This window comes from Salvia miltiorrhiza, chromosome 8, assembly GCF_028751815.1.
Source record: "Salvia miltiorrhiza cultivar Shanhuang (shh) chromosome 8, IMPLAD_Smil_shh, whole genome shotgun sequence".
Lineage (NCBI taxonomy): Eukaryota > Viridiplantae > Streptophyta > Magnoliopsida > Lamiales > Lamiaceae > Salvia > Salvia miltiorrhiza.
In genome coordinates this window covers 6,658,773-6,685,064 of record NC_080394.1, presented here as the reverse complement: position 1 = coordinate 6,685,064, position 26,292 = coordinate 6,658,773, and the positions used below count along the sequence as shown (strand labels likewise).

The following is a 26,292-nucleotide window of genomic DNA, read 5'->3' as shown; positions in this document are numbered from 1 at the left end:
AATGTTTCCCCACCTCACCTCCACAGACGACGACCTCCGCTGCTATGCACAGTGGCGGTAGAGTAGGAAACGCCGGCGGGATGGACCGCGGAAGCGCCGAACAACAATCTTTGCATCTCCTTGAAGAAATGATTGAAGAAATACTGTCACGACTTCCGGTGAAATCGCTCCTGAGATTCAGGTGCGTTTCGAAGTCATGGCGTAGTTTGATCGACACCGAGCGATTCGTGAAAACCCAACTTCAAAATTCGAGAAAAAAACAGAGGCTTCCACCACCACATGGCTATTTTCCAGAATGGAGCAGATGCAATCAAGCAATACTCTCTGCCCCCATTGTTGAATGAATTATCTTACAAACCTTGTCCCATCTACTCCCCAACCATGAAAGCCGCTGTTTTGCTGCGTGTCAATGGTGGTGGGCAAGGACGAGCGAATGGATTATTCCTTGTGGAACCCCGCCAATCTCCACGGAATTACCCCAAACAGGGCATGTTTGGGAGCATGCATTTGCGAAATTTGGGTTCGGTTGGGATGAAGCGAGCGGTGCATACAAGGTGTTTGCGTATTTGCCGTCTGCTCTTGATTATAATATAGGTGTGGGTAAACTCTATAGTTCCAAGACAAATTCATGGAAAACGGTGGATGCCTCGATTTGCACCATTGTGTATGCGTGTGGAAAGCTTTACTGGTCCACGACGAATGATGAGATTGAGTGGTTCGATTTGGAGAGCGAAGAGTTTGGGAGGATGGAGCTGCCCTTTGGTGACAAATACACGTTGGTGGATGTGGAGGAGAAGGAGAAGGCGGGGCTTCACTTTCTGTTTGAAGATGACTCTGAAATTGGTCATTATCGTGTTGAGGTTTGGGTTATGAACAAGGACCAATGCTGGTTTAAAGTGGTGAGTCTCCCTCTTGTTTATGATGATAGTTTTCACTCCACTGGTTCGCTGCTGTGTTTGGGTCCCAATGGAGAGATTTTGGTTGTGTATTTTGGGAATTTATTTGTTTACGACCCCAGAGATAATCTGCTTCGGACAGCCAAGAACACCCTTGATTGCACCCGAGGTTTTGTCTACGTTGAAAGCTTAGTCTCCCTGCTTCCTCGCAGGAATGTTGCAAATCTTATCCAGCATTAGTGTAATCTCATGTTGTTTTATGTTTGAACTGAATCTCATCTTCTTCTATTTTTTGGTTTGCTGCTATTCTAGATGTGTCATTTTATGCATGTTTGATTTGGAATATTGGGTTTCGTTTAATCTCTACTACAATTTCTGTTTCTACTAATTCACCCTCTTGTGTGTTGTATTTGATGGTAACTTTCCATCAACAAGAATATTTTTGTGATATTTGTTTCATTTTCCAAATTTTAATTATAATTTTCTAATAAGCTACCGTCTTTCAGTCTCATATTTTATTTCATCACTGCATATAAAGTTATCTAACCAAACTCAATAGGAGGTTGGAGAGTCTATTGATCCGAAAATTGGAAAGATATGAATTTTAAGGGGTCTATGAATCTACACGGGTGTGTGTGTGTGTGTGTTTTTGTTTGTAGTAAGTGTTGTGGCTGAGCTGAGTGTTGTTGAATATTTTACTTCATAAGAGAATTTTGAGTAGACTCCATTTCTGATCTCTTCCATTTAGAGAATTGAAAAGAAATCAAGAGTTTTTCACTAGCTTTTGAGTTCTTGAAGCTCGTCAAAACTTTTTCCCAATCAAATACTCCATATCATTAGAAAAAATTGATTAGTTACTACGACAGAATAACAGAAAGGTTTTGGGCAAGCTATATTCATATTTTGACAATAGTAAATGTTTAAGATATCACACATAGTTTTATATAATGTTCCATTATCATGCAATACTATGTAACCCTTTTTCCCTAAACCCTTTCTATGTAGTTTTGTTACTCATAGTATTAAGTTTTTATGTAATAGCATCAAACAAATTCTGCATTACAGTTCCAGTAAAGTCTCTTTTCTTGATTTTGGACAATAATCTACCAACTAACCAAACATGAGCAATCAATAGGGTAGCAAAGATTGCAGTATGTAAATTTTCTACAAAGGCAAGAATCAGAAGTGATCAAATAAACAGGCAAAGCATTATCACTAGACAATGAACAAAAAGATAGGGATAAAAAAAAAATGAAACACTATAAAACCTCAAAACACCAAACAAACAAAAAAAATCAAAAAATCAAAAACACAATGAGTAAATCTATACAGGTTGTGGTATTTACGAGCAAAAGCATTCAAGAAACAGAATGGCGCCTCCGTTTCTGAAACAGAAACCTGGTCTCGGAGCTGGCCTTCCCCCCCATAGGCTTCATGTCTTTGATCCTGAACAATGAGTTGAGCTTGCTGAGTTTCCTGGTGAAAGATTTGAACAATCTGTTGGCCGGGTGCGATTTCACGAGCTCCTGCTTCATGGAGACGTGGTCTTTCTCAAGATCGGTGAGCCTCATCCTCATCCTTGCCACCTCCAGCTTCAGCTCCCGGTTCTCCCTTCTCACTGAGGCGTAGTTGTCTCGTGGCGAGATGCACCCGCTCCCTGCCCCACTCCCTGACCGCTGTGGGAAGCCATTCATGGAGCCGAAGAAGAAGTGGCTCTGCCCTCCCACTCCATTCATGGCGTTCCTCAGCCTTATCTGCTCAAAGTAGAGCACCTGCACCGCCATCTGCACTGGCAGCCGCTCGTTCTGAGCTGCAGTGGCTGCACGCCTCTTGAGACAGCTTCTGGCAGTCGATGGTCTTGCAGAGGCGGTACCGCTCTGAGTCCTTCATGTTGGGATGAACCTGTGATCGCATTCAGATAGTGATTGCTGATTAGTTACTATTTAAAGAGGGAGATGTGGAAAAGGCTGTGTTTTCTTCTTGCCTTGAGGAAGATGTCGACTGCACGGTACAATCCATCATAGACCATACGAGCGTGATCAGGGAGAAGCTCTGCGAGAGAGGTAAGCTTTGATGGCGCCAAGTTTGAGTCAAGTGCTACCTCTGCGAGGTAGTTGTCCAACAGCTTCGAGACCTTGATGATCGAGCTCTGTTTGGGCGAGCCGGGGCTGTCAAAGTCATACACCATCTCGCTCTCGTCTCTAAGCTGAGTGTCATCATCATCATCCTCATCAAGGTTCAAGAAAATGGAGAAGATCCTCAGCACTGAGTCAGGTGTCATACATAGGGCTGTGGCTGTTTCCATGGGGATTCGCGGGGATTAGTATGTCTTCGAGGATCGCCTGGTCCAGCTGCAGCCCAATCCTCCTCTCCAGATCAGACCTGCAAGAGGTGGACTGCCGATGCAGATATGGCGGACTTGAGTAAGCTCGAGAGGAACGCCATTGGCACCGAGCTTTTCCTGGACTGTGAAGGGAGCAAACCGGTGATGGTCTCCACAGTGATCCTTTGCTTCTTCTGCAAATCAAGATCTGAGATGTTGCCTTTCACAAGGCCTTGAATGGAGTTTTGAGCATAATTTATCAGAATCCTACTGATCAAGTCCTGCTTCAGCCCTTTCGTCTTCACAGACGAGAGAACCCTCTGAAAGAGATCAAGATTCAGCTGTGAGAGCGACTTCCCCCACCAGTCCAAGGGCGTCTCAGCCTCCGTGGCAGCAACGGGCTTCGAGGAAAAATTGTGCTCCAATTTGGACAAACCAGAGGTGAGCTGCTCTTTGCATGCATTGTTTGCAATGGCATTGATGATTCTGCTCACAAGGTTGATTTCCTCAGCAGTTGGCAGCAGGCTCTCGCAGTGATGGAGCACCGAGATTGAGTTAGGTATGTTGGTTAGGACTGCGTCTCTGAGGTAGGCCTCGGCCCTGGCCTCGAGGTTTTTCTCGGAGAATTCCTCTGTCATTTCAAGAAAATGAGATGCACACCTCAGCATAGCCACATTTGACAGTGTGATGTCAATATTCACCCCATAACAGAATTTTGCAGCCTGCTCAAATGCCTGTGGTCCACCGGGAATGCCGGAGAGATTCAACCTTGACACCTTGGAATCCTTTGCTTCGAGCAGCAGTTTTCGTATTCGTCCACTCCGGGAAACGAGAGGGAACTGCAGAAGCCAACGAAATCATCAGAATATGTTGATAGTAACTCATCACTGCTATCAGAAATCATCACTACTTATAGCATTATCTTGATGTCTTCAATTCATGTGATCTCTTGAATAGCCCTAACATAACATTTTCCTAAACTTGATGATTTCAACTACATGAAATAATTTAGAAAGCGTCGACTAATCAAAGCTGTGTGAGTAAAGCAATAATTGTTCTCACTTTGTGAAGAGCAAAACTTGCTGTTCCGACTTCAATGGTTAGATCACTAGAGACGTCGGAGATTGGCCTGCAAAACAGAATAAGACCACTTCAGCACCACCAAACCATAGCCAACATAATCTGAAGTGGGAAAAGAGGATCGCATCTTGTTCCCTACACATCCATGGTGGAATCCAAAGAAGCTAGAACGCGTTTCTTGGAGAAAAAAAACACTAAAACTCGCGCACAGTGAAGTCTTGAAACCTGTGGACTCAGTTATTCATATCTTTCATCACCTATTATATGGATGGCCCAGTAAAAATACATGAGACATTAAGACAGCAACACCAACTCAACCTAGGCGGCTTATGTGATAAGGCCGGCTGTCGTTGCAAGGGTAACTTTCCCAATCGAAATATACAAACAAGCAAAGATTTAACCCTATCTGTCTCCTTCAACTACATTGTTAGGCTCTTTTGTTGTCAAACAAGCTATGTTAGTCTTTGTTCTGTCTTAGCAGGAAGCCAAATATCTGGGGCCATTTAATACATATTGTTCCTTGCAGACAAGGAAATCTATTTGCATTATTGATCAGTAATAAGTATCCAATCTTCAAGACATGTGCACATGTTGTAATAAACACATTATGAAATCTAGTACTGCACCATGAAACTGATGTCTGATTATTAATAGCTAATTCTTGGCTGCTAAAAAGTTGAGTGGGTGATTGTTCATGGGAATTGAGAATGTGAATGTACCACGCACACACAAATCACATCAGAAAAGGGGTTGATTCTGAAACTACAATGAATTTTTGAAACTGGGATTTTTGTCTTCCATTCATATTCAACTACAAAGAAGTCAAGAGCAGAAAATACAGTGCCCAACAAACTTTCTTGTTTGGTGGCCCAATCTTAAATGAAAATCCTAAATCAGCACACATTCAACATTCAGCACAAATCCTAAATCTACTAGCACACATTCCATATCAAAAGAAACCAATAAAATGTATTAGTAATACCATAGATTCATAGTCATCATCAAACATGAAAATGGCAGCTTTTTTTTTTTTTGGAAATCGGAGGTGCTGAAATTGTTGGTAAATCACTAAGAGTATTACCATTCAGTAACTTGCCTTGCACTTGAACTGGGACGAAATGACCTCTTTCCTGATATGCTTGGCTTCAGTTCAGCAACTGTAACAACTCCCATTTTTTTAATTATTTTTAAAAAATTTAAAAATAAATCAAGATTTCAGCTTTTTTGAGAAAAAAGTTGGAAAATCCTCTCCCCTAATCAAGAACAGAGTGCCTCCTAGAGCAGGAGTTCTTGCACAGGCATGAGTCCACACACATTCAGTGTGTGTAAACTTGAATGTGAGAAACAGAAAAAAGAAAGAAAGAAAGAATAAGAATAAGGAGTGAGGTTTTAATACACAGTCTTCTCTCACACACACGAGCTCATGCAAGATTAAAGAGTAAAGACTACTACTTCCCACAAAGGCAGTTTGATTAGTGAAAGAGGGTTTAAATTTTAAAACAAAAGTCAAGAATTGTGTTTGCATTGGTGTCAACTTTTCGGTGAAAGGTGGAGAGTGCGACTGTGTAAGGGACTTTTTTTAGAAATATTTTTTTCTCTGTTTTTTTTCATCTTGGAAAAATTCACAGGAATCGTCAAAGAGTGTGGAGCTTTTGGGGTTTGTAATGATGGCAGGTGAAAGCTACATCTAGCAAAGATTAGTTTTTTTTGTTTATATATATACAATAGAGGAATTGTGTGTAAAGTTGATTAAAGTGGAAAGTAATTGTGAGTTGGGTTGCATACTTAATTATAATTACTTCATTAAATTATGGTAGCTTGTCGGAGCCATTGCCAAAAACAACCTTAATTACAGGACATTTTGCACAAAATCTTGGTGCTTCTTGCACTACTTCCCTTTCATTTCAGGTCGTGTTTCGTCTCGTATTTTTTTAACAATATTTTTATTTTTGTAAAATAAGTTTAAAAGAAGTGAATAAAATTTATTCTTTGTTATCATAAAAGGGCGCAAGAGCAACAAGTATTTAGTTCCTTGTGTCTTCCACAAACTTTGGATTTATTAAGTGGGTTTATTCCGCATAATATGTAAAAGTATGGGCTCTTAATTAACGTGTGGCATAAAAAAATTTACACAAAAACTTGGGTACAATCGATTGTACTGTATAATTGGGTTGCATCCTGACCTGCATCCTAATCTGAATCCACATCTTGATCCAAATTGTATAAATGACATTATTCGGTTATACAAATGACAATGCCTATAATTAACACTATGCAGTTATACAAATGGCATTGTCTATAATTGTCACTATTCGATTATACAAATGACACTGTGTATAAATGACACTATAACATTGTAAATGACAATATTCGATTATATAAATGACACTATGACATTTTAAAATGTTAGTGTCCTTTCAAAAAAAAATGTTATAATGTCATACTGAATAGTGTCATTTACACAATTAGTGTCATTTGTATAACTGAATAGTGTCAATTATACATAGTGTCATTTATACGCAATGTTATTTGTATAACCGAATAGTGGCAATTTTTTTTTTGTAAGTGAAATCAAATTAAAATAAACGCACGAGGGGTGCAACCCAAGAACGAGGTACAAAGTCCAGAGTATACAGCTCAATCGCCAAAATCACAACTTAAGACACACAGACGGATTACACAACCAATTTCTCAAACTATAACAAAAGACAATGGGCGAAAGAGTAGACAACCAAAACCAAAATCTCACTTTAATCAACTCGACTAAGAGGGTGTTTGGCTAAGCTTATTTTAAAGAGCTTATAAGCTCTTGGAGCTTATAAGATGTCATTTTTAAGAGTTTATAAGTTGTCAAAGTGTTTGGATAATTGAGTTTATAAGCTAGAGAGAGAATTTTTTTAAAGAAAGAAAATCGAAGAAAAATGAACTTAAGTGATATATGATGAAAATAATAAATTATAGTTGAAAAATATTTGTAAAAAAATTATTGCATATGAGATTATAAAAAAATAAGTTGGGATAGAGGAACTTATTTTTTGGGGAGAGCTTATAAGCTGTTGAGGAACTTATTTTGCCAAACACTTTGAAGGAGTTTATAAGCTCTTAAACAGCTTATAAGCTGTTTTGATGAGCTTATAAGCTCAAGCCAAACACCCTCAAAGTCCTCACAACAACTTGACAAGTTCTTGAACACCACCCCATTTCGATGATTCCACAGATTACACACAATACATATCCAAAGAGCTTTCCACCTACTCAGATGAATGTTTATGCCTTGCAAAACCCATGTGCCGCTTAAAGTGACAAATTGGATCAAAATGTCCAACATAACTGAGTCCGAACCATCTATAGCAAGACGACCAGATCTTGTATGCAAACGAACAAGAGAAGAAAAGGTGCTCCACACTTTCACATTGTACCAAACAGAAAACGCACATGTCATCCTCCAATGATTGCAACACTCGTCTTTTGAGTTAGTGTCAATTACAGGCAGTGTCATTTGTATAACCGAATAGAATCATTTACACAATTCGGATCAGGATGTGGATTCAAGTCAGGGTGCGGGTCAGGATGTGAGTTAGGGTGCAACTCTGTTGTACGGTATAATCGGATGTGCCCAGGACCAGCATGTGATATATATTATAAATTTCAATTATTTTTGTTGTAAAATATTATTCCGTTGCTCTGAATAAATTACTCACTCCGTCCCAACTTTTAGTATCCAACTTTCCTTTTTTGGTCGTCCCACATTTTGGTATCCATTTATATTTTTGGTAAAAGTAGGTGAGGCTCTTACTCCACTTTAATTATTTTAACTCTCACATAAAATGTGGGACTCTTATTTCACTCACAATACATCAATCACTTTATTAAAACTCGTGTCGTTCTCAACTGGATACTAAAAGCCGGAACGGAGGGAGTATTACTTTAATATCTTCGTATCTAATCAAGACAAAGTATATAAACTTTTAATAAGGGCCTTAAATTTTAATTAGAATAGTCGTCACATTATTCTTCTCTTTATTCCACTATAAAAACTTTCATTTCATGTCCTCTAATAGCAATAATTCCCGTATTAATTTATTTGTTTTTTTTGTCCAACAATACAACCTAGGATGCAGCGAAAGGGAAAACATACAGTAATTTAGTACTCCACAAAGAGCCATTTTCTTGGATCACTAACTGAAAACATTATTTATTAATTGTACTACAAAAAATACATAAAAATAATTACACCAAAATCACCCATGTCCAATCTCTTGAAATTAGTTACACATGATGTTTTTTCTTTCCTCTGCAGCATATCTCTGAAAACGCAATTGATTTCTTCACACAATTCAGCAAAACCTGTGTACAAGAATCTTAGCTAGGTTGTCAGAAAAAAATCTGAAGTGGGCATGATGAAAAAAAAAGATGAAAAATAAATAGAGATTTTTTTTTCGACGATAAATAGAGAAAATTAAATAGTAGGCAGATGGGCCATTGGTATGAGCATGCTTCATTCATTCATAAATAAAGAACACATGATGATTCTTTAGACTAGAAGAAAGCTATAAAGATGAAGCTGAGCTAATGATAGCAGCCAATGGATTCATGTATCTTAATTAATTTGGTTATACACAAATCCTTTCATCTTGATTTGACAACTAATTACTTCTTAAAGCTTAGGTTAATTAAATAAAGATTAAGCAATTAGCTAGCTGGGAGTATCCTAAGATAATATATGTCTATTCTACTTTGATCGAGTCTCATGATTATAACCATGTAATAAGATTAATACGAAATTAAGTTGAAGAACCACAAATAGGTAGCTCGAAAGATGAATATTTACCCCTGGGTCAAAGTATAGGTAAGAATTTTATTGAGATAATTTATTTGTTTCATTACATTAATTATGCAATATATGGATAACAAAATCATTCTTTTCAACTTTTATTTAAAATTCGGTGTCAAAGTTGGGAATCTTGAATTATAACTTAATCGAACTTTTTCATTATGAGAAACATCATCTCTTCATTACGAATCGCACATATGTAGCTAGAAAGATGGTTCAATTTTCCAACAGCATTTACAGCCATTCTTTCTAAACAAAATAAAAATAAAAAAAGATGAAAAATACAGCAATTTTTATGTTCATTAGTAAAACATTGGACAACACAATTTTTGTGGGCTTTTGGTATTAACAACTATTGGATGAATGATGGTTGAAGCCACTCTAAAATTGTAGCAGTGAGGTTGCAATCATGTTACAATAGTTGTGATTTAATTTGTTTGCATAAATGACACAAGATAAAAGTTATATTTTAGCAAAGCACTTTAATTCGACAGCCAAAATTCCTACATTAATTAGTGGGTGGAATCATATCTGCCAAATTGCTTTCTGCCCCATCTAATATATATGTTGTTTAATGTTATTGTTTCGGGGTTATTTAGGACCACATTTGCAGGCTTTTTCTTGCAACAATCCACATACACCATTTAAATAATAGGATAAACATTATATATAAATCCAAGTTTATATAATGTCATTATATATATATATATATACGTATATGAAATATCCAACTCTTTATGGACCCAAATTTTAAGCTTCTGATAATTTTTTATTTTCTGTTAGCTCGATGTTAATTCTTCTATAAGTCGGAACAATATTGTGATGTTTAAGTACTAATAATCCTTTTACCCAACTAAAAGAAAAGTACAAATAATGTTAACTGGTTGAGGATTTATTACTTTTTTCATTTAGTATAGTTATTTCCTCGAGCTTCATTCATACTTATATTTTTTCCAAAAATAATTATTATTAGGTTATAGATGATGAAATAATTAATAATAATAATTAAAATGAAATGAAAGGTGTGAGTTGCCAGTAGGGCGTCGGTAATCTTTTCCAAAAACAATAAAAATGTAGTGTCTCTAAAGATTATCATGATTGGAAGAAATAAACAGGAAAAAGAATAATATAGCTATTATTAGAAAAAAAAAAGTATTTAAGTTATTTCTTCAATTTTTTAACCCAGTTTACTTTTTCACCCTTAAAAAGTGGAACAGTTGTTTATCCAGAGAATGATAATGCCCCCACAAACATGCGAGCCCACTTCTTATTACCAAGTAATGAAGTAAATGTTGCATGTCGCCATATTTTTACTTTTACACACACCAGAGCAACCAGACTTTGAATTTCTCTTCAAATTTTCAAATATATTATTTATTATAAGTTGTTAAATTCTAAATATCTTTCGTAAGCAACGGGGGGCAACATCTCATCTCATTATTTCTAAAAGAAAATACAACTTCTCATACTCGAGTCCTTTAATAATTTATTATTTTAAAAAAAGTTCTTTATTAATACTACTACAACGTTCACACCCCTTAGTTAATTAGAGTTTTAATTAGGATTTAGTCGTACATGATTAGGATTTAGCATAACTAGAGTTTATTAATTATTATTTAATTATTTCTTAATTTGGATTTAGTAATTTATAGTAATTATGATTTATTAACCCATAATTAAAATGTAGTAATCCTCATTGAGTATTTAGTAATTCATAATTATAGTTTATTAATATAAAATTAGGGTTTAGCAATTAATTTAGTTAGATTTAATAAATTAATTCAAGGAAAAAAGCATCATGCATACGTCCAAATTATCCAATCTAGTGATTGAATGAGAAGCGTCCAACTGAACTACGATTTGTTATCTGCCCAACAAATAAAATTAAGGGCTGTTAAATTAGGATTTGAGGAGTCAAGTCACAAAATCAAATATACAATCCCTCAAGAAACAATTTTTTTTTCTCATTTGGGTTGGTTTGGAAGATTTACAACTTTGGGCTGGCCATAAAAGACACAGCCCAAACTGAGAAATATTTTTTTTTTTACTAAATTTTCCTATTTGTGCTGGGTTCATTTTTTTAAGCTTAAAAATCTATTCCGTATTTCACGTTTTAAAAAAATTAGTTATACCAAAAAACTTAGTGTTAATAGTGTCAACTCGATAATAGCCTGACACACGATTAATCAGCCTTGGTTCAGGGCTGATAGGTTTTATTATGTGAAAATGATAACACAAAAGTATAGCGTAAGTTTTGGGCAATTTTACAAGTTTTTATAAGAAGGGGGCATTTTTCCCTATTAACACTTATTATAACAACACGATAAAATCAAACACGACACAAAAATAATAGCAATACAATTTGAATCGTATTGATACGACACGATATAGTAACAATCATATTAAATACGGCTAGATAACAATATGATAAATATAAATGAGTGACATAAATTTTGTGTTGCTTGGTGGCGGAACAAAGTATGGAATTAAAAACAAAAAACAAGGTCTCCAAAAAATATACTCCATCCGTCCACTAATTCAAGGCCTAGGAGGCAAAACACGGGTTTTAAGAAAAAATATACTTTTATTAGTTGGGTGGAGAAAGGGACCCACAAAATATATTGTTTATTGGTTGAGTGGAGAAAGGGACCCACAAAGTATATTGTTTATTAGTTAAATGGAGAAAAAGTGTATTGTTTATTGGTCCCACCAATTAAAATAAGAATAAAAACTTACTAAAAATAGATAGGCCTTGAGTTGGTGGACGGACCAAAAAGGAAAGTAGGTCTTGAATTAGTGGACGGAGGGAGTAAAACCTTAACTCTAAAATAAATATTTATTTAATAAAATTAGTAATATTAATTATAACGGTTACACTAACCCGATACGAAATTATCGTGTCCTACATCAAGTTGACACGATAAGGACACGAACCCGATAAAACTTCACACTAACTCATTAATTTTGTGCAATTTTGTATCATGCTTCCATGTCGATGTCGTATTGGTAAAGGACAGTGAACTCAAATTATTTTAAATCAACACGTTTACAAGAAAAACACAACAAAACAAGTATACATACATGAGTTCACACAAAATGATACATGGAATCATGGACCAATATCATACCAATATATTCATGAAAAGAAAATCAAATGGAGAGTACGAGAGGAAAGAGGGAATTTAGGGGGCAAAAAAAATCAAATGGTCTGAAATCAAAAATGGTGATAAAACTCTATTAATCCAAAAACAACAAACATTTGATAAGCCAAACACTTCCAATAACTTACAATGTAAAATACACATACCATAACAAGAATCCAATCAACATGCTATCAACCTAGCAATAAATGTTGAATGAGGCTTAAAAATGTCTCAAGCCTAGATGATATGTAACAAGGGCATATATAAATATATACATCACATGGAAAACTGCACTTAATTTTTACCATCTTTTATTCTGCTCATATTCATACTTGGTGGTGGAGATTCTCCACCTTGAGAATCAGACGTTGATTTTCATGAATCAGAAACCATCTATGCTAAAGCATTAGGTTTGCGGAATCACTGGAAGAGTTTCCAGAATGCCACACCCTGTTTATGCCAGGCTCGACGCTAGACCCTGCAATGCGTTCACCCTGCACCTCTTGAAATGAATAAGATGGTAACAAAGTCGTAGCAGCAGTTAGCCCAGGCCTGTAACGAGTACCTGGCATTTCAGTATAAGATGAAGCCGGACTGTATTTCAGAGTTGCTATGGGGTGGTCGTATTTGCATGTTCGTCCGAACTTGCACTGGCCTTTCTGCATGTAAAAAGAGCAGGCCTGCACCCCCTGTTCATCAGCAGAAAAGTAATATAAGCATGTTGAGAGATTAGGCAAAAATCTTCAGAAATCGGGACAAAGGCTGAGATCATCAGCATTACAACCTTTAATAGTTAAGGTAAACATGTGACATGTCTACAACACATTCAAGAAACTGTGGTTCTCATAAATTAAAAATTCAAGAAGTAGAATTCAGAACATTTAGTTTCAGATGTATACTGAAAAAATGTACACGTCTATTGTCATGTATAGGGATTTCAAAATGCAAGAAAGGTTAAGGTCTCAAATAATTTCAAAATATTTCGCTTCAAAGATGTCTGTGATGAAGAGAGAAATGGATTCCAAACCTCAACAGTACAAACAACTCCAACTTAATGAGATTAAAAGGCAAAGGTATTAAAGAACAATATTATCATACAAGGTTCAATAGCAAGTTAGTAATGCCCCTCTCTTTTCTTAAACTGTGATTGCATAACATATGACAGTAAAAGAAAGAAAATGTATAAAAATATCACCATGATAAATAGGGTGATTGTGAAATCACATCATTGGGAGACTACGCCATGATAAGTACATATCTAGACATGTTACTAGCAATACCACTTTGTAAACAAAAAATCCAGAAAGTTAAAAGTAGCAATATGAGAGAGAAGATTTTTTTTCTTTAGAACTCTATCATAGATCAGTAATAGGAGGATTAATTGCACAGAATGAGAAGGCTGGCTTTTCAGACTTTTATGTAGTCTACTGATAATCTAGTAGGCAATTAACAGACAAAATCAACTTCAAACAATTAAAACAATAAAACTAAGACTAGCTGTTGAAACTAAATGATGCATCAGTTTAATGTGCACAGATTGCAGTCATTACCCACAAGTAAATGACCAATCAGGAAACCAGCCCTGCTGATTTTAGTGGAAAATTTTTTGTAGTATAATCAGAGTGCTAAAAACTAACCACATTTGATATAAAAGTCAAAAGGCCATTCAAACCATATTTGCTAAATACTAAAATAATATTCATATCCCAAACCATAAAAATAAGAGGCACACGATTATGCTACTGAGCTTAGCAAAATCATACATAGGATAAAAAGTTGGACCAATCATACCAGGCGAAGAGGCAGCCCTAAGAAACATTAAGTAAAAACAGATAGATAATGCAATGAAAGGAACAAAATAGAATACCGCATGAATGGAGGGACAAATCATACCGGACGAAGAGGCAGCCCTAAAGGGCTAAGACCACAACTAGACTTTGCAACAGCCCAATCCGGCGTATGATTATACCTACAAGATGATCCGTATTTACAGTCTCCAGTTCTCATGTAGTACTTGCACTCTGGCTGGCCGGGTCTTTCTGGAAACTTTTGTTCATGTACTATACTGCCTGAAGGGCCAGCAGATGACGGTAAATGGGAATAAGCTCCGACAAAGGCAGGGGGAGAAGAACCTAGTTGTGACAGTCCATACACTGAAGTTGCTCCAACTGATCCTTGACCACCCGGTGATGGTGCGGGGCTAACTGGTCCCTACATCATGCAAGCCATCATTACACTGGAATCTAAGATAGTTCCTATTTCAAGCAAATATACGAAAGCACAAATTAGCAAATAAACTCAGATAGAGTCCCAAGTAAATGGTCTTCAAACTTAAGAAAAAGAAGATAAGAAGGCCTACTGAGTGTGGGTTCCAGTTTGGAATGGGAACAACTCCAGGGAGTAGCATGGGACCATAAGCACCAGCGACATATGAACCAGGTAACAAAGAAGGCCTTGCAACCCTGTAGCTGGATGTTGTGCTGTCATATTGCTCATGAGAAGGGGAAGAAAGAGACTGCACAGTCGGATAAAATGGACGTGCAGATGCTGACACAGATGTTCCATCTGATTGAGGATGATCAAATTTACAGGTTATACCGAATTTGCATTGCCCCGTTTTCAAATAATAGGAGCACTCTTTCTCTCCCTGTTGGAAAGGATGCTATCATGACCATCAAAATCGTTATAACATAAAAATGTGAGTTAATATACAACAAATGATTACCGGTCGTAATGGATATCCATAACTATTTAGAGGTGCACTTGTCAATGAGCCACCAGCATTTTTCGGGTGGTTAAACTTGCACGACATACCAAATTTACAGGTCCCTGTTCTTAAATAGTACTGCACATTCAGGGAACAAGTAAATAAACATAGAAACTCCATCTAAAATTCAGACATAAATAAAATAAAAATCCAAGTACCTGGCATGGAGGCTCCCCTACTCGCTCAGGATACTCTCCCACTCCCAACTGCACAACATAAAGAAAGACAGATGTATGAAACCCCATTCCAGAAGAAATAAATTCAACCACCCCTCTCATAATAGTAATCAATAAATATAGCACGAAAAATAAACAACCAAATCAACTTCAAGAATGCTTAATCCCAGGCCAGCCCCCACCCCCTGAAACAAACCCCAACTTGTTCCAACTGCCGACAATAACACATAACCAATGGCAAAGCAACAAACACAGTAATTGGCGCCAATGAGAGTAATTGCTACACAATGATGCGTGTAATGTGGTGCTAAACACACTAATAAAGTGGGATCATAAGGTTTTACTACTACAAAATCAAAATCGTGATTACTATACATAATCAAAATCCTTACAACCAGCGACATTTCTCACCGAGCTGCTACGATCCCGAGGGTGATTGTAACGGCACTTGGCGCCGTATCCACACGACCCGGTTCGCACATAGTAGGCGCAGTCGGGTAGACCCGGCCTCTCCGGGTACACTTCTCTCTCCCATAAACTCAACCTCCGCATAGAGTCTACATGGACACAACACATTATCAGCACCACTAAAACCCTAGAAACTCACAATGCACACACAGCCGAAAAAGAAATAATCCGAAGTTCAAACCCAAACCCACCTTCCAAACCCGAATCCTGAGGCCATTCCACCTGCTGCTGATCCCCGTACAACGCCATTCCAGCCCCACTTCACCGTTCCTGCATGACACAAAAAGGGAGGGCCAAACACCAAAAAAATCGCTTCCGTACACAACGTCTGATTCTTTCTCGCTCGAAAGGATCGGAAGAATATAGTGATCAGGGGCGTTTTACTATGCAGTGCTATGGAGGTTTAAGAGAGAGAGATAGGGGGATTTCTCAAAAAAAGTGAGATTTGAGAGCGGTTGCCCTTTTCTGTTTCTGAGTTTTTTTTGCGTGTATTTTGTACAGTGTCTGAATTCTGGAGTTGTAAGTATAGTGTTCGTTCGTACGGAATGGTATTTAAGCTCACTCTATCTCTTTCTCTCTCTAGAGTTTGGTCTGTGCTTGTATGATACCCGCCAAAGTGTGTGCAACAAAAGCATTAAATGAAAAGTTGCTCGTGGGAATGGGCTTTTTTAAAGTTTTCATTTTTTTCTACGGCGTTTTCCTCAAAAAACGGGGTTATGTATGTCACAGCCGTAACCGACACTCCCTCTCACCCCCTCCCAATTACTTTTATGTCCTTGTTATTTATTACTACTACTATAACTTAAATTTTCTTTATGGCTACCTCTTCTTTCTTTCTTTCTTTTTTTGAAATATTAATTAAGGAGAAAAATCCTTTGATCAATAGTCGACATGTCACTCGAGCCCTAAATATGTAGCTAGTCCGAATAGATCGATAATATGAGAGACTAGGGTTGTCTAAACGGTTATCCGAACCGAAATTTTTTATTATCCGTACCCGAAATATGCTCCACTAACCGTTTTAAGTGATCGATTACCCGAATCGGTTATTTGGGTATCAGAACATCCGTTTAAAAAATTAAAATTTAAAAATTTTGCTACTTAGAAGTTAGAAGAATCAAACTCTAGTCTTCAACAATACAAAGAGCAACTTATCCATTAAACCAAAGCTTGTTCGTGTACTTCTAATACAATATAATTTTATTTTACCAAAAATTTGATTTTTTTAATTTTAAAAAAAATATTATAATTGAAATAATTATATAATTATTTTAATTTTTAAAATGTATATAATAAATTATTAATTAAATATTTATCGGTTATTCGAACTGATACCCGAAATTTTTGGTTATTGGATAACCAAATCCGAGCGATTTGGTTCGGTTATTGGATTATCCAAAATCTGATACCCATTTAGACAGATAAACTTAGAGTTAAAAAATTTCGATCCGATAAAATTTCAATCAAAATGACCCGTAATCAAGTAGCCTGACAACTCGATAGGATTAGCCTGCATTATATAGGGTTGGCCTGGAAAAAATCAACTTAAATAGTCAACAACTCAATATATAGGACTGACCCAAAACTTGATGAATTGACTCAATTGAGATCTCTAATCAATAATATGACTGCGAGCAATTAAACCAAATTATGCTAATCTATAAGCAGTTGCATTAGCATTTATCGGATATCATTTGACGCCTCTTCATTAGTATCCGCCAAAAGCCTAGACGAATATGAGTCCATAAAAATTTCAAATTGCGTCCACCATGAGAGCATTTAACGTTGGCATTGTGCCTTCTCGTCTCGGATTAAAATCAACTCGAGTTGACCCAAAATCACGATTGCTGTTGAATTCCTTTCTAATCACCATTGCAATGTTGAGCAGAGGCATCATAGGTTGGTGAGAATCAGGTATTATGAAGTTCCTTGTATCTTTTAATTGGCTAATTTTGTCATTTTTCCCCTTTTCCTAGTAAAATATATAGAACTTTCGATTGATTTTGATTATAAACGTGATTTTTAAATCTATCTAGCTAGGGATCTTTTGAATTTTTGAAATGATAATAATTGCATGTGTCGTTTATAGTGCTCAGCCATACATACATGTATATTTAATCTTACATTATATAGATTTCAATTTGTCAAAATTGTGAATTATATATTGTGTACTTCCATATATTTGGTGGTCAAAATTAATCGTATGCAAAATCAAAAATTATCTCAAGTTTGTGTATTTTAAGAGCATCATTCATTTTCTACAAAAGAAAACTTTGTCATTTTTCATTTTTTCTTTTCACTTCAACGAGGGATAATATCATCATACGAAAAATATAGTGATAATATTATCCCTTCTTCGAATGAAAAGAAGAAATGAAAAATAGTGAAGTTCTCTTTTGTAAAAAATAAGGGAAAAAAATACATAAATTTTTGTTATATCTCCTTTCCACGTGATAAATTTATCAATAAAAAAGAACACAATCTTAATAGAACAATAAAAACTCTCTTCCCCTTCATATCTTAAAAACATGTGATAATGTAGTGACATGAATTTTAAGAAATGTTAAATAAAAGTGTATTATAAATAAAAAAATGAGTCTCACTTTATGAAAAATAGAGATACAGTAAAGAGATTGTAGTTGGATAGTGTTCAAAAATAGAAAATATGTATTTTTATAAGACAATCTAAAATGGCGAAATGTGCATGTTTTTAAGAGGCGTGGGGAGTACTATATAGCGAAGTTTGAGAGTAAAAATAAAGGTTAATTGCATATAATATCACGAACTTTGCTCGAAATCCATTTTCTCCACGATCTTTAAAAATTCATTTTTTAATCAAATACTTTGACATTTGTTCAATTTCCCCACGATTTTTTTTTTCGATGACCGAAACAATGACATAGCAGTAATGTGAATTTAATTCTACACGTAACACTAACGTGGAATATATATGAATTTTAAAGTACACATATAATATTAAATAATAATAATAATAATAATAATAAATCCTAATTTCTTTTAATTGCTCTTTTTTTTTCAGGCAAAAGGAAATTAACGATTGCTTTCAGTTTGCAGAATCCAGCGTCGAAGGGTTCCTTTCCAGACCAGTGTGGAAGTCTTCGTACGTGTACTGGTCTTCTAAACCAGTGGCGCCAATTGCTCGCTCATATACCTCATAATTAATCTTCGTGTTTCCAGTCTTCCAAACCAGTGCGCCGATTGTTGGCGTCGGTGACTCGGTGCTTCGCCCATTGGTGGCGCTAATTGGCAGCCGGTGCTTTGTCGGGCAACACGCCGATTCTTCGTTGTTTTTAAAATTTCAACTTTGCTACTTGTTTACACCTACAAACAATGAAATTAGAGGAAGAACTAAAAGAGAAGGAAGAAGAAGAAGATATCTTGTAGATTGAAAAAGGAAACGAGAAAAAAGAAGAAGAGGGAATACTAGATGGTGCGATAATATTGCAACAAGAGGAAGAAGAGGGACGCTGCTTATAATTTAGAAACTAGGGTGTTAATATTTAAACTGAAACATAACGTTTAATTTACCGGAATGACGTGTGTCAGCGAGTCACATTAGCGCCACATCCCTTTCGAGTTGGGGCCGGGAGGGGGGGAGGGCAGTCGTGGGAAAATTAAACAAATATCAAAGTATTCGATAAAAAAAATAAAATTTTAAAAGATCATAGAGAAAATAATTTCGAGCAAAGTTCATAATATTATATGCAATTAATCCTAAAAATAACACGTTCCCAAAAGATTAATCTAATTTTGACTAATATAATAACATGGCCGACATTTGTCTCATGGTGCTCTACTTCCTAAATTTCATGATTAATATTAAAGAATCGTTAGTCGAATTACTTGTAATATTCAACTTCTGTATGTAGGTTATCCTTGACATCATCCAATGATACGCAGCGGAAATAACAGTCAAGGATTAGATCTAGATTTACAATTGATTCATGTGTAGACATTACAAACGTACACAACAATAAAATTAACTTACTCGTTGTGTAGTAAACGTGCATCTCGATTCCTGCGAATTGAATCCACCACTAGAGGTATCCACGTGTATGTCGATTCGATGCAGGAACAATTCCCAGTGCATGTTTCAATCTTCGACAGCTAGGAAATCTCCGATTGAAACCATAGTACTCTCTAGGTGTTTCACAAGCAAAAGCTTCTAATGTTTTCGTATATATCGATTCGTAAGACCAAGCTCCCTTATTTATAAGCGAAGATGACAATTCTAAATTGTCTTGTCTTCCTTAGTCAACAATTACGACTAAGGAATTCACACTTGAGTCAACAATTACGACTAAGGAATTCACACTTGAATTGTCTTACTTAGTATTAGAATATATCAAATATATCCTAATCTAGTCCATAATATCTTTCAATCTCCCACTTGGACTAGCATTAGATTAAACACCAAGCACTAACTTTGCACTCTTGAGCGAATCAACAATACACATAAAGTGTGACCCAATAGGCCTCCATTATCGTCGATAATCAAATTAAAGTCTACACAAAACTCCTAGACTGCGTTGTGTAGCGAACTCGATATATGAAGAACGTTTACGTGGATTCTGTAAACAAAACCTTTATGCGAAGATATAGTAACATCCTTTCATTCACGAACCACTCGATAGAGCCTAGAATTTGCCATTGTGTCTTTCTAATAGCTCTATCAATTTATCTCATCTTTATTAAATGACCTCCATCGATCATGTTCAACTTTTAAAGTTCGAACATATCAATTGCACTGGCCAGTGACTTAACGGTCAAGTAATATAGAGAAACTGAGTGTTCTTCTCGAAATGTAAATCGAGGAATGAATCCTATCTTGGCACAACTACCACCTTCCCTTATATCCCGATATACCCAACACAAGCCGTATCTACCCCTTTGGTTGGAGTGCAAGCATTGTACTTGGTCAAAGTATATCATTCAATAAGTAAGATAAGCATTGCCCTCAAGTCAAATGACTGTCACAAACTCCACACACCAATAATCATAGACACCAAAACAAATGATATATTGGTTGGGTATGCCAATACTCTCTAAAGTATCCATGCATCTATCACGAGTATCTAATATCTCATAGTCGTGGGAACAACTATATTCTCTAAGAATGTGATACAGATCGCATGCCAACTTATAACATATCATCAATATCCCAATCTTCATGATCCTTAGTTGGGGCTCTTTAAGAGTTATACTCTATTGCTAACCTCCCACTAAATTAGCAACAGTATTAACTCATGGGAACATTTAATTGAATGAAAACAAATAATCAAAGTAATCAATCAAATAAATGCATAATGCCATTAGTGACATCAAATGTCATAAATGTGATCAAGTAATAAGTCTCAACACAGATTATTTCTAGACATATTACTTTTACTCCCACTGACTAAAGCCAGTCTCGAAGATATCCAATTCCCAAACACTCAAAGTGTTTGTTATGATTCACAATGCATAACAATTGGTCAAAATGATTAGCAATGTCCTCTTATGTGGGAACATGCTCTAACATAATCTATTGTTTCTAATATCTCTTAAAATCTGCCAACGATGCTAAACACATACACTACACCCTGTGTAATGAAAATCATGACATTCATGACCATCCTATTGCCCTAGCGTTAGGATCATTCTTTGTGCATTAAATCTCATTGTCATTAGAAGGACAATCCTTCCTTGACAAAAAGATGCCATATTCCATTGGTAGATGTCATTTCGGACTTCTTCATGGAATATCGCCTTAACATCTTGTCTATGTAAGTGGATTTTGATAGCCTAACAGTCTATTAGCTCAAACTCAATAGATCTGGATCCCAAGGATATAATAGGCTTTATTCAAATCCTTCACCATGAAGGAAATTAACAACTAGTCTTTCATGGATTGCATCATGAGTACAATAATTTTCATTTTCGATATGTCATACATAAATGATGATGAAAATTGTGTTCTCATTCTTGTGTTTCTTATAAACACAATACTTTCTTTACTTTTGACCAAAATCAAACGATTTGATTTCTTTGTCAAACATTTGTTCCATATTCTAGAAGCTTGTTTTAGTTCATAACAACAAGTAACATCTCAATGGACTTGACTTTTGCAATTGGCGAAAAGATTTCATCATAATCAATGCTCTCGCACTGACTATAATCTTTTGCCACTAACCTTGCCTTGCAGGTTTGCACATTATCATTAGCATCAATTAGGTATTACCCCAAATGATAACTTATTTATGGTCTAACCGGTCCATTCAGATTTTATGGCTTCTTGCCACTTCTAAGAATCTATGACTATCATAGTTTCGCATAAATTCTAAGATCATTACCAGTTTCAAATTCTTTCTCGTATTGATCTTAGACCAATAGATTAATTCTTTGACTGGTTTACATTCTCTAGAACTTATACGACGTTGCATTTGTGCAGGTTCTTCGTTATTCTGAACTTGAGGAAGTTGATCCGCTATATCATGATAAAGAATCTTCGACATCCAATGCCATATCTCCCCCCCGTATTGAAGAATCTTGCATTTCTGCAAAATCTTCAATACTGGTCTTATTGGATGCAGATGACGCTCTAAGTAGTGCATCAATACCAATGAGATCATGAACAGCTCCCACTAAATCCTTGTTTAGACCGTCTAACAAGTTTTCTTCCTCCATGTTGACTTTGTGTCTCTCAAATCTTGTCAAGATCTAAGTCATATCGATCTTGTTCTCTATAGACCAAGTCTTTTCAAGAAACATCGCAATCCTAAAATTGAGAACTTATATTTTCCAAGAAAATAGCAGTATTCTCGTGTTTTCTTCGGATATCCCACAAAGTAACACTTCTCACTTTTGATTCCAACTAATCAGTGAGCATTTTCTCTACATATGTAGTGTAACCCAAGGTTCACATATGTGTAAAACTATGCTTCTTTCAATACCACAATCATATGATATTTACTTAACTAATTCAAGTGGAACTTGGTTCAGAATATAAGCAATAATAAACAAGGCATGGTCCCAAAAATACACTGAAAGTTTTGAGAAGCTCATTATGGATCGAATCATATCTAATGATGTTCGATTTTTCCTTTCGGATACCCAACTCAGATAAGGTATCCCTAGAGGAGTCCATTGTGAATGGATTCCATATGACTTCAAGCAATGGACGAACTCATGGCTTAAGTATTTCTTTCTTGATCTAATCGTAGAGATTAAATACTTCTCCAAGTTGTTTCTTGACTTCTGACTTAAACTCCATAGATTTCTCAAAGTTTCTGATTTGTGTTTCATAAGACACACATTTCCATACCTTAAGAAATCGTCTGTGAAAGTTGTGAAGTACGAAAATCCACTTTGTGCTTGAGTTGGAAACGGTCCACATATCAATATGTGAATCAACTCAAGTACTTCTTTAGCTTGTATTCCTTTTCCTAGAAAGTGGCTCGTTGGTCATTTTAACTTTGAGATGTGATTTCACAAGCACTTTAAGACTTTACGTCAAAAAGTGTGAGATAGTCTAACTTTCTCGATCTTGTTATTCATTTCTCATTAAGTGACCAAGCCTATATGCCAAAGTTAAGTCGGACTATTCGCATTGCTTGTGATAGTCTATTTTACACACTGAGGATATTTTGTTCGCATTGAGCAAATATAAAGTATTCTCAAGTGAAATATTTTCATCTCCATTAAGCAAAGTAGAATAAATTCTATAAGCAAAATGGAAAGAAAAACTTCAATGTCTAACACGAGAATGGAAATTATATTCCTCGTAATTCCAAGAACAAAATAACAATCTAACATGTCCACAAACCCAAAGATAGATCAAATCCATAAGACATTATGCATTTAGCAGCAACTATTGCTCAAAACAAATGCGTAAGTCAAATTTCCTTGGTCCCACTCTCCTGTTTTAGTTAGACAACACACATTTTAACAAATGTGTGAACTATAACTCGTATCTAATACCCAGGAGTATGAGTTGTTACATGTTCACCTCAATGAAAAATATACCAAATTCTGCTATCAAAACATCCAATGTTTTGAACATCAAGCAGTATCCCTTCCAGTGTCATTTTATCGACAAAAAGTATTTCGTCTTTGGGTAACTTCTGCTTCTTTTGGTTTCCACCTTAGGATGCAAAATTTAGTTATTTGATCATTCTTCTACCTTTTCTTTCTTTTTGGGTTAGAATTGGCAGAAGCATTAATCATAAGAACTTATTTGTCCTTAGTGGAAGACGATTCAAAATCGTTCTTAACACGTCATGAAACTCATGGCAGTGTCACTGTCCTATTGTTCATTTTGAATTTACTATGAAGTTCACAAATGAGACAGATCATTACTGCAAGATTAAGTTGATTGAGACAAAAAAACCGAATAATCTCGTTCCAATCGTGGCCATCCTCTCAATTAACTCAATCTTTTTCAAGACATCCATAGAGACATTGTCTACTCCATGTAGATTAATCCTGAAGAGATCCATGAGTATCTTATACTTTATGGTCTTAACTTTTAAAGCATTAACACTCTTCAGGTGTATTAACATCTCAATCGTAACATGTGATCATGTTGTTTATGTAGTTCTAAACTCATTGACACAAACATGACACATTTAGCAGAAGTTACATCATCCCTATGTTTCTTATAACTTTCAATGTCAAACATTTTGAAAGTTTCTAAAGTCACATTCAAGATGATGTGGATTGATTTCTCTAAGACATAATCAATCCTATCTAGCCTTAGCACCAAACGCAACTTGCGCGGTCAATCCAGAAAGTTTGACCTAGTCAATTTACCGTATCCAACAAACATAACAAAACAGTTGCAGATAAAACAGAGATAAAAGAAAGCAGTAAAAGGAATCAAATCAAAAAGTCACATTTATTTTACTAATCAAACAAGGCATTTTGTTTTGATTAGCTCCCACTAATTTTAACATATCTTATGCCCCCAACATAAAATACGGATTTATAATCAATATAAATCTTAGTGGTCCAAGATCCAAGTCAATATTATGCAGCCTCTGCTTTGCTGATGACTACAATAATATCACTTAGTAGGCCTCTAAGCCAATTGCAACAACAATTTTGCAATTCTTGGTTGATTAATCCAATTAATCTGCGTCCTTAAATTATTCTTGGTCGCTTTGCGTTCCAAAATAATTTAAATAAGTCAACCCCATCACACGGTGCCAACCTATGAATGAGCCTTGGCCTTGTAGATTAGAGCATACAATTTTATGTAAATACTCTTTGATCGAAAAGGATGGGTTGCTCAGACAATTATGATGGACGACGCGTTTTGTGCTCACACAAAGACTTATATTTAATGGGGATTTAGCATGTGATATTAATTGCTTATATTTAATATCCAATATTAAATAGCAAAACAATTACTGGGTGCCGCCTACCCAGGCATACGAAATGCGGACCACACGTATTGGGTGCCGCCTACCCATACATAGTAACGCGGGCTACATATATAGGGTGCCGCCTACCCAAGCATTAAAGCGGTCTCTAACTACTATAGTTAAAAATAAGCATAAAATCAAATAGCATGCTTATCACAAAACAACATAGAATCTCTACGAATAAAATCCATTAATCTAATTAAAATTTTATTCTTCAATTAAAATATGGGTTAATTAGTTTGTATTAATTCCAAATTAATACTCCAACATTATTATTTCAAAAACAATAATTTCATATATTAATTCAAAATTAATATAAAAACTCATCAAATATTATTATTTCAAAAATAATAATAATTCATGATTTATAAATCAAATTAATGAATTAGTCAATTTATATCAATTCCAAATTAATATAAATATACATTCAATATTATTATTTCAAAATAATAATACTAAATAAAATTCATTAACCTAATTTATATTAATTCCAAATTAATATAAACACACAATGATTATTATTATTTCTAAAATAATAGTAATCAAGATTTATTAATCTAATTAATAAACTTAATTCTGAAATTGGGATTAATATTATTAATTCTAAATTAATAACAGTTTTTTTTTTTTTTTAGTTAAAGCCCAATTAGGACATTAGAATAAAAGAAAGCCCAGCCCCTTTTATCAAAGCATTTCGCAGCCCACCAGAAATCAGGCCCAGACCGGGCCCAAACATCCAGCGGCCCAAAACCCAATCTTAGTAGCTAGGGTTTGGAAAAAGGAGTTTGCAGCAATAGCGGCTGCCTCCTTCTCCTTCCCGTCGCCACGCCCGGAGCCCCGGAGCCACGCCGCCGCTGCTTGCATCTGCGACGCCGACTACATCGCGTCCTACCGGATGGTTTCCACCGGTCGCCGATGCGTTGGCGTCCAAGCTAGCGTCGAGGAAAGACGTCTGCACAGGAGGAAGCAGAAGAGTTCTCGCCGCGGCAGAGCAGCTCCGCCTCGCAAGAACTCCATCGGCAATCGTCCTCCCGTCGCGCGCCGCTGCCATTCAGCCACCATTCCCCACACCCCGGCATTCAAGCTTTTGCGGTGAGGTATAGTTTCGAAGGAACAGAGGTGCGCCGGCTCGAAGCCGCGACACGACACCAACGGCAGCAAACAGTCGAGCACAGCACGA

General features: G+C 36.0%; 3 protein-coding genes across 4 annotated transcripts; 1 reads left to right on the top strand and 2 right to left on the bottom strand.

The window, feature by feature from the left end:
- Positions 1-409: 409 nt before the first annotated feature.
- LOC130997997 (uncharacterized) lies at positions 410-1,136 on the top strand. Its single transcript, XM_057923435.1, has 2 exons — positions 410-491; positions 595-1,136. Exons 1-2 carry the CDS (start codon positions 410-412, stop codon positions 1,134-1,136), a joined length of 624 nt encoding a protein of 207 aa, XP_057779418.1.
- A 946-nt stretch (positions 1,137-2,082) lies between these two features.
- On the bottom strand, positions 2,083-5,625 carry LOC131000487 (BTB/POZ domain-containing protein At1g03010-like). The gene is given in 7 exon segments (XM_057926407.1): positions 2,083-2,710; positions 2,712-2,798; positions 2,881-3,168; positions 3,170-3,292; positions 3,294-4,058; positions 4,282-4,348; positions 5,381-5,625. Coding segments are annotated over 7 exon segments (1,878 nt in total). The 5' UTR covers positions 5,473-5,625; the 3' UTR covers positions 2,083-2,254.
- Positions 5,626-12,370: 6,745 nt separating this feature from the next.
- On the bottom strand, positions 12,371-16,330 carry LOC131000488 (zinc finger CCCH domain-containing protein 32). Of its 2 annotated transcripts, XM_057926410.1 has the most exons (8): positions 15,879-16,329; positions 15,631-15,776; positions 15,202-15,249; positions 15,002-15,121; positions 14,636-14,923; positions 14,170-14,487; positions 12,842-12,965; positions 12,371-12,770 (listed from the first exon to the last, which is right to left on the bottom strand). In XM_057926410.1, exons 1-8 carry the CDS (start codon positions 15,934-15,936, stop codon positions 12,766-12,768), a joined length of 1,107 nt encoding a protein of 368 aa, XP_057782393.1. In that variant the 5' UTR covers positions 15,937-16,329; the 3' UTR covers positions 12,371-12,765. The 2 variants fall into 2 exon arrangements, with proteins under 2 accessions (XP_057782393.1, XP_057782392.1); XM_057926409.1 differs by having other exon boundaries at positions 12,371-12,965; positions 15,879-16,330.
- Positions 16,331-26,292: the final 9,962 nt, after the last annotated feature.

What these genes read in the sequence shown, in the direction of transcription:
- LOC131000488 (XM_057926409.1), bottom strand. Translation starts at nt 15,936, where the DNA reads ATGGCGTTGTACGGGGATCAGCAGCAGGTGGAATGGCCTCAGGATTCG. An exon ending in TAGGGGAGCCTCCATGCCAG is followed by an intron (nt 15,122 to 15,201) that starts GTACTTGGATTT and finishes CTGAATGTGCAG; the next exon opens with TACTATTTAAGAACAGGGAC. An exon ending in CAAACTGGAACCCACACTCA is followed by an intron (nt 14,488 to 14,635) that starts GTAGGCCTTCTT and finishes TGCATGATGTAG; the next exon opens with GGACCAGTTAGCCCCGCACC.
- LOC130997997 (XM_057923435.1), top strand. Translation starts at nt 410, where the DNA reads ATGGTGGTGGGCAAGGACGAGCGAATGGATTATTCCTTGTGGAACCCC. An exon ending in AATTACCCCAAACAGGGCAT is followed by an intron (nt 492 to 594) that starts GTTTGGGAGCAT and finishes ATTATAATATAG; the next exon opens with GTGTGGGTAAACTCTATAGT.